We start from the raw sequence: 9,017 nt of genomic DNA, 5'->3' as shown, positions 1-9,017 counted from the left end.
AAGCCTGAGCAGTAAAGGAGGGAGCGGGGCTGGGGCTGGGGTAGGGCTTGGGGCAGGCACTGCACAGCTGGGGTGGGGCATAGGATAGAGTTGTGAGCAGGTTGTCCAGGTGGCACCTGGCACGGGGAGCGGGTGGCAGCCCTGCTGCTGTGCGCACTCTGGGAGCCTTAGGGGGCATGTCCACCAGATATGTGCATGGGGCAGGGTGGGCAGCCGATGTGGACTGGGGTTGGGGCTGCACTGGTCTCTTCTGCACTTGGGGTGGGTAGCGGCAGTTCTGGGAGCAGTGACTACGGTGAATTTTGGGGTGGCTGCAGTCCCCCCTATACCTCCCTTCCAGCGCTGTTGCCTGCCCCAAGCACAGCCTGGCTCAGCCCTCTCCCTCCAACACAGGGAAGAGCCCAGTGCAGCCCTGGCCCCAGCCCACAGTGGCAGCCACTCCACCCCTTGCAGATCCAGGGGCACATGCCCACCGTGCCTCCCGGGGTACACATAGCAGCAGGAGTTTCACCTCGTGCACAAGTCACTCAAAGCTCAGTTCTGCACCCTGCCAGCTGTGCAGCGCTTGCCCCAGCCCAGTCCCGCTTCCTCTCCCTGCCCACCACTGCTGCAGTTGCCGAAAGCCTGTGGCCAGGCTGCCTTGTGGCCCTACTGCTGTCCCGAGTTTGTGGGGGGCTAAGCTCTGTTAGCCTCACTCCTTCCTCTGCCTACGCTTGGGCCTCATCCACATGTTACAATTAAGGCATGATTAACCAGTTAATCACAGCTTAAGTGGTCACCCAGCCACATGTTCAATCAATTAATGGCGGATAAAAAGAAGATACAAAGTTATTCCACAAAATATGTATAGTAACTTTGTAGCTGTTTCCTATCATGCCATTAATGAATGTTTGCCTCATGCATCCCTGTGGCTGGGAGATAGCAACAGCTGCAGGTGTGTGTAAAGCCCTACCTATGGCTGGGAGATTACAGCAACTGCCATGGGGACCCCTGGGTGCTCCCGCAGCTGGGAGCCTGGGTCAGCTGATGCAGCTTCCAGCTGTGAGAGTGCATGGTGGGCCCCCATGGCTGGGGGCCCAGTCAGCTAACCTGGGCTCCCATCTGGGGGAGGTTGCTTCTTCCTGGTGCAGGGGGAGCCTGGGATCAGGCTCCTCCTGCACTGGCAATAAGGCATTGGGATCTAAAGCACGATCCACACAGTTGCACCTCCTGTCATGAACATGTGGTATAGCAGGAGGTGTGATTGATTTGATCGTGCATTAGATCTCATCGCACATTTCTGTGCACATGTTGAGGGGCCCTTGGAAACTATCAGTAAGGAAACTTTCTGCTCTGTTTAGGGAAAGAAATCTTAGTATCTATTCTTTGTAAATGCAGCGAAGATGAACCTGAATCATGTAGTTGATTTTACATTCTAATGAAAAAGGACAGAATAAGATGGGTAAACTGGGAGCCTAGATGGGACTTAAGCAGAATTTAGGCACCTAAAGGCACAAAAAACGATCTAGGATATCCCACTGCAGCGGCTGCAGAACACTGTAGGTATCTAGATTCATCTGGTGCCTATGTTTTAGATTGTAAAAGGAACCTAAACTGAAGAACCTAATTTGGAACCTAAACTCAGGCTTCTAAGTAGTGCAGAAGCACCCCAGCTTGGTGCCCAACTCCTTTGTCTAAACCTCTGACTTAATTTGAAGGCATCAGGAGATGGAGCATCAGCAGCTCCCCTTAACAGATTTTCCGTGGCTAATCATACTCACTTGAAAATTTGTGCCTGCTTTCTAATTTGAATTTGTCTGGCTTTAGCTCCCAGCTATTAATTTTTGTTTGTGCTTTTCTCTGCTACATTAAAGACCCCTTTAGTAAGTGGCAATTTCTCTCTCTGATGGCATTTATGTACTGTAATCAAGTGACTCTGAGTCTTTTTTATGAGCTAAACAGTTGGAGATCTTTGAGTGTTTCTTTATTAGGCTTTTTCTCCAGCCCTTGAATATTTCTGTGTTTCTTTTTTTGGACCCTCTTCTGTTTTTCAACAACCATTTTGAAAATGTGGCTGTATTGTATTAATCAGTGCCACATACTGCTATCATAAAATCACATCCTTGCTGCTACCCATGGCTCCCTTTTTTTATACATGCAAAGATTTCATTAATTCTGTTGGCCACATCATAGCACTGGGAGCTCATGTTGAGTTGCTCTTCCCCCTAAATTCAGAGTAATTCTTTCCAGGCTGCTTTCCTGCACTGTATGGCAAGCATTCCATGGAAAATGTATGCCTTTTAACGTTTCCGTATAGAACTGGCTGTATCATTGGTTTTATTTCTCTTGTTTATAATATACTTAAAAAAATTCCTCATTATTTTCCTTTGTCTCTGAACCATGGATTTAGTTTAAATGTCTTTAGTTTCCCTTGCTCATTTCCTGCACTTTGAAATTTATAGTTTATTCCTATTTCTATCTTCTTTTGTCATATATGTTGCTTTTTTACTTAAAACTGATTCCTTCACTGCACCACAGCAGTAAGATGGACTTTTATTGAAAGCCAAATGTGGAATTCTGGTTTTTTTTAAACTTAATGAATTCTTGTAGAAAGCCAGGTTTTCTTTCATTTGTTATCGTCTAAATGTTTCCTCCTAATCATTTTTGTTAATTTTCAGCTTTGGGGAATTTAGTCCTTTTGATAATTATTGGTTGGGACTGTCTTTTGTCTACAAATAATGAATATAATCCAGTTGTGATAGCTATGTAACCCCCAGCTTCCATTGCAGGGAATAATTCATCTTTATCCATCATAATGAGGTACACAAAGGAGTTAGCTTGTGTTGGGCTGTTACGAACTGCCATAGATCTACCATTTAAACTTTACGTCGGCAAATTACCCGGTTATTTCAGAATTTGGCTCTCTATTTTTATAGTAAAATCCGATTATATTGATATTGTAAGTGAAATAACACTTAACTCCTTGCTTTCTTGAAGCTCTTGGCTATGTGGCTGTCAGGGTACAGACAGAAGTGTAGCTCCCTGCTGTAGCTGAAAATGCTTTGCAGGAAGTGTCCTGAGTTACAATGATCCCCCAAACCAAACACAAGTTCACTGTTGGTTCCAGGGGCAGGGAAATCTAGCTGCTGGCTGCAAGCCTGCAGCCAGTTTTCCTTAGCAATAGCCCGTCCTCTCTCCCAGCTTGTTCCTGTTTCAGAATGGGAGGGGGAAAAGGGAGGAGAGGGAGCTCATTCTAGGGGTTTCCCAGCAGATGCTGGAGGGTAGGGCAGGTGTATTGGAGGCCTCCCAACATGGGGGTCATGCAGGGGTTGAAAACCTTCCAAACTAAACACCCTCTGCTCCCTTTCCCCCCTGCCATTCTGAAAATAGCAACAGGTTGGGAGGCAGGTTACAGAAGATGCTTTGTTTTGAAACATCTTCATCTGACCTCTCATGAAATGAGGGTTAAGATTTTTGCCTGATTGGCCATTTTTAAGTGGTCTGCAGCTGTGCACTTGTGTTTGGTTGTGGCTGTAGATCGCTTTCTGTGGCCAGATCAGGTGAAAACTGTCATTTTTGTCTACACCCTCGGTGTTATCTTATGTAAACTAATTCACATCTCATACTAGGGAATAAAGCTCAGCAAGTCATGGTAACACTTAAGTGATTTTATGCATTCTGCTAGAAGAACATTGGCTTAATAATTATTCAGTGTAGAAATTTAAGATATATTTTCAGGTCAGACTAAGTTGTTTTTTGAAAGATGAACTTTACTGACTTTATTAATGAAAAAATGCTATCCTGGAATGCTTTTTTTCAAATGAGATTCATAGAGAAACCAGTATACCCTATACTTTTTTAAAACAATAAAACAATAGGTTTATCCTTTTGAGGTTCCTTCCAGTCCTACTTTTCATTTCAATGTGTTTGACTCTTTTGGTAATTTTGCTTTCTTTTGCAGGGGGGCAGATTCATATTGTAGACTGCCATTGTTTAAATGATGAGTGGCTGATCAGACTTGGGCTCCATCATCCACAGTGTTTTTCTCTGTACCATTGCCATGATGAAACCTGGAGGATTACTGAGGAGGGGTTAAAGCAGTTCTTTCAGCACTGCAAAGAGTCTCTTAAGGTAATGTCAGTTTACGTTTAGGTTTGAGTGTTACTTTGTCAGAAATGTAATTTGAATTCAATACTGATATATTATATATTTAAAAATATGTCAATTCCATGCTCTAATGCAAGTGCAGACTGTATAAAAACTAACTTCCTAGCAAAGAAACACCTTACATGCCCCAAATAAGACATGCACCTTGCTTCTGGGAAGGAAGAATGAAGAAAAGATTTTTTTCAGAGTTTTGGCTGCATAGAGCATGGACAGAGCTGACTCTTCAGCTTGCTTACCTTACCTTTCCTGCTCAGCCAATAGGTTAAGCTATAAGACCAAATGTAGTTAACAGACAGCAAGATTCCTGGAAGAAAGGTTAGCTTGATTAGTAGAACATCAAGACCATTAGGAAGGAGAGACCGTTGTTAACACTTGTGGAATGAAGAACATGAGCTTTTAAGGCGATTGATTCTCAGTTGCCAGAACGGAAATGCCATTGCTGCTTCAGTTGATTTTAAGCTTTGGGTGAAGCAAGGATTAAAGTGGGGTACATCTATTCTAGGCAGAAAATGAGCTTCCCTGCTTGAAATACATACTCACCACTTTAGAAGGCTAATTTTGAGGGAAAGGGTATCTATGGTATGCAATTAAATGTAGTATTATGTTCAGTATAAAGTCTATTCTTCTTATCAACTTTTCACAGTACCTTAAAATGTAAAAATCATCATACTGACAAGTATTGTCTCATTTTTTCCTATTTTTTTCTTGAATTTTCTTGTTCTCATTTTATATTTAGATTTTAAGCTCTTTGCAACAGGGCTTAAAATACATATATAAAATGCATTTTGTATATATTTGTGTAGGGCCCAGCGTAGAAGAGACTGATACTAGGTACGACTGCAGTACAGTAAATAGTAATAGTAATAAATATTTTCCAGACAGTATTATCCTGTATCCTTTGTTATCTTAATAGCAATTCACAGTTATATAGTACCTTATATTTTCAAAGTACTGTTCTAATATCAGCTAAACCTTGGTATCCCCACTCAGCAGAAAACAAAACTGGGACATAGGGAAGTTTAAACCAACTTTTTGAAGATGCCTGGGAAATTTTTTAGTTTGAATGACTTGCCCAACACCATGCAGATAGTCATAGAGGGACCTTTTATTAGATTCATGGAGTTCCTACCTCTCTGACACAAACCAGTGAAGCTGCACTTACTGCCAATTAGGTCAACCAGCACATAACTCCATAATATCATTATGACTAGTACCTTGGTGGTGTTCTTATATACTCAGTATGCTTTGTCATTGGAATACAGACATATTTGAAACTTCAACCTGTAAAATAGGTTTCTGCATATCAAAGTAAACAGCAATCTGTGCCAAGCAATGACATAAAACCTACGACCCTTTCTACCATATGGCTGGTACAACCTCTCTATAAAATGGACAAAATTTATCATGTGTCTTCCTGGTGTCATTCTACTAAGTGCTTACAGCATTTTTATACATTTTTACAGAACAGAATCTCTCATCTTTCTCCCTCTCACTTTCTCTCTTTCTCTTTCTCTCTCTCTCCTTCTAGCTAGCCTAAATGCAGCATTTATTTTTTTTAAAAGATAAAGCTAAATAATTGATTTAAAATTTGAACAGAAATTCACACATTTGTGGTATTCTGTATTAAGTGTCTGTGTCACTCTGCAAACTGAATAATATATACAATGTTTCCACTCAAAATAATTTAGTAGTCAGTGGACAAAAATGTCTGAACATTTTGCTTATTACTTGAGAGAGGTTTTGGGAGTAAAAATACTAAAACCAAGTGAAAACAAAAAATGAGAGGGGCTACCTCAAGAAAACAGATCACAGTTAGTTCTACATATTACCTGTTGAAAGCTTTAAAAAAGCATCAGACCTAAAGAAGAATGTCTTTTATTCAAAGGCTCTAACTCTATCCCCTCTGTGCAGTTGGTCCAATAATAGATATCACCCTAAGAAAGCCTTGCCTCCAATGAAAAATGTATGCGAATTCTAAGCTGGAGGCTTGGGTAGACAGCTATTGTTCTTGTATTCCAACTTCTGGACTTTTTATTTAAAGGAGGTTTAGGTTTTCAAAGACAGGTTGTCTCCCATTTGTTTAATGTTAGGAGTTAAAGAAGAGTTTTAATTAAAACAAAATTTTCAGGGGACTGATTCAGTCTCTTCCTTCTCATGACTGAATGATAAGAAAGCAGTGGCTCAGGTTTCACATAATGGGATGTCAGTTCTAGTTCTTCAAGACTAGTACAAATAGTCAGTAGAGTCCACAGCCTAGTCTTTCAGCAAAAAACCAAGCAGCCATGACATGCCTTTTTTATTGTTTATAAAGACAAGTGGTAAGAAATCTGGAAACCAAATTCTTTTTGTTGGAAAACACTGACTTTTAAATGTTTAAAGAATTTGGTGAAGAATTCTTTTTTGTGAGAGGCACGTGGTGGTAGGATGATTCTCCAGATGCAGGCTAAGCTGCTGCATGGGCTCCTAGAATGTGGGCTGGGTCATCCAGATTGAGTCCAGCCAGTGGTCATCTTTGCGGTGCACTGGACATGCAGTGCCACCAGTCTCAGCTGCTGGCATGGGCCCAGATGTAGCAGGGTCAGAGCCCCAGGAGCTTGTGGATGGCAGCCATGGAGGCATCCATGTCAGTGTTGTTGGCATCTCTTCTGGGGTCCAGAAGGCAGCCCAGGGGCTGGTAGCTGATGGCCTGGTTGTGCAGCAGGGTGGGGTAGATGGGGTTGTGGTCCACCAAGGCCATGTGGTGGTCAGGATGGCTGTGGAGCATGGCAAGTGCAGCAGCAAGCAGAAGCCTGCAATACTGGTCATCACTACAGGGGCCTGGGCAAGGAGCAGCCATGGTATGCTGGGCACAGGCTCTGGGGACAGTGTCTTGTAGGGCTGTGCCAGTAGGCTTCAGACTGCTCTGGGCCACAGAACCATGTGGCCAGGGAACAATGAATGGGGCAGCCCTTTAAAGAGCGCCCCTAGCACCAGGGCAGCTGTGGCTAGAGCCTGCAGCTGCCCCTGTTTGCTGCAGAGAGGCAGAGCAGAGCAGGAGCCTCCCTGGACCTGACTGCTCCTGTTAGATGGAAATCTGTGCCTGACAGGGCACACATGTAGACACATTCCCAGACAAAGCTAAATGGGCCTGAATTTACTGTGCAGTAACATTCAGGTACATTAATTGCATATGTAGACACACCTACTGAATTCATTTGACTTCTTGATTAATACCAGTGTTGTCATAAGGGAAATTAGGCCCAAATGATTAGTGGCAGAACCAAGATTAGAATTTAGGTAAACCTAGTTTCCTATTCTGAAAACTATCCAAGGAGCCAAAAGCTTTGAAGGGCTTTGAAGGCCAATAAATTAAGGCTGTCAACAAATTAAAGTATAGTAAGGAACTGTTAATAAATCCTTGGGACCATATTTTTAAAATCTGCCACCAATATTGCAGTCAAAATTTGCAGTTGAAAATGCAGCTAACTGGGCATGCAGTTAGACATCTAATTACCAGGGATCATGGTTTTCTCTGATTAAAAAAAAAATCCCAATTTTTTGATTAAAAGAAGTAACCCAAAATATACATTTTTTGGTGATCAAAATGAAACACCACTATATATTTATATCTGTATCTGTATCTAGATCTATGTTAGTGGTGTTTCATTTTAATCATGGAAAAATGTGAATTTTGGAATACCTTTTTACCCCCAAAATTGGAGATTTTTTTATCAGAAGAGACCAGGATTCCTGCTTAACTACATGATTTCTCAGTACTAAGGATATATCTGCAGTTCTGGCACTGTGCATAAATAACCCTGTGCTGATCTCTGTGCTGCCACAACTAAACGGCTACTAACACTGTAGCTAGCTGATAGAAATGTAGCTCTAGCACAGCAGTTTGGCCAAATCTGAGGTGGCATAATTTGTGAGTACATTTGATTGCAAGGCCAAAATTAAAGGCAGGATCTAGGACCTTAAAAATGTGGTTCTTTGTTATTTAATATATTTGAGGTTGTTTAAAAAAATATGGCCTAGGCCATTCTGCACCTGCCAGATTGTCCTTTTATCAAAAATATACACCTCCAATCAAATTTCACTGTGGTGACATGTTTACCAATGCAATTCGAGAAAAATCCATATCCTAGAACTATATTTGGCAAAGGAACCATGAGCGAAGTTGTACTTCTGCTGTGTTATTAGTGGAATGAATATACATAAGAACAAGATTAGGGGGTAAGTAAGACTGAATGCTTTTCTCTCGGTCACCAATCATTTATACAGATTTTTTTTTAAAGTCTGAAAGACAAAATTGTGCTCATTTACATTTCATGCTCATCCACTGTGTAAATGTTCTGCAATAATTCTGGTAGTATTCCCTTTATTTTTCTTTTCATGGGGTAATCAAGTGTTACTTCAAAATCTAGGGAACTTTATGAAAAGCTATATAAATGTATGAATCCATGTATAGATTGCACCAGCTGGAAAATGGGCAGAAGCATCTGTGACCACATTTTGCCTTCATGCACTACAATCTCTTATGTCCTTTGCTGTACACCTTCCAATGCTTTCAACAAATCAGACAGGTCTCCTACAAATAAGTATGTCTCATTACAAAACTTGATTCACTTATAGAACAGATCTGTACTGTGTACTGAATGAGACAAAGGTCCTATAAAAATGAAAATACAGTAAAAGCTGTGTTAGCCAGCATTTAAGTAACCAGAACACCCTATTAACCGGAATTTCTGGCTGGCTGACAGGATGCCCGGGGGGCTTAGGGGAAGCTCACACACAACGGGGAAAGCTCACTGCTGCCGCCACCCACCACCGTGTGCTGCCACCACTCTGCTTGCCTCTCTCCCACTCTGCATGTGGCCGCCACCAACCCC

The 9,017-nt window shown here is 41.9% G+C and overlaps 1 protein-coding gene across 1 annotated transcript in view; it reads left to right on the top strand.

The window, feature by feature from the left end:
- Nucleotides 1-9,017, top strand: part of LOC106722119 — a 108,561-nt gene that overhangs the window by 37,183 nt on the left and 62,361 nt on the right. The window contains exon 7 of the mRNA XM_025202513.1: nt 3,941-4,110. Coding sequence (XP_025058298.1) covers nt 3,941-4,110 — 170 coding nt within the window. The remainder of the gene's footprint in view (nt 1-3,940; nt 4,111-9,017) is intronic.

This window comes from Alligator sinensis, unplaced genomic scaffold (assembly GCF_000455745.1).
Source record: "Alligator sinensis unplaced genomic scaffold, ASM45574v1 scaffold226_1, whole genome shotgun sequence".
Lineage (NCBI taxonomy): Eukaryota > Metazoa > Chordata > Crocodylia > Alligatoridae > Alligator > Alligator sinensis.
Note: the sequence above shows the minus strand (reverse complement) of the source record. Positions and strands in the feature narration are given on the sequence as shown.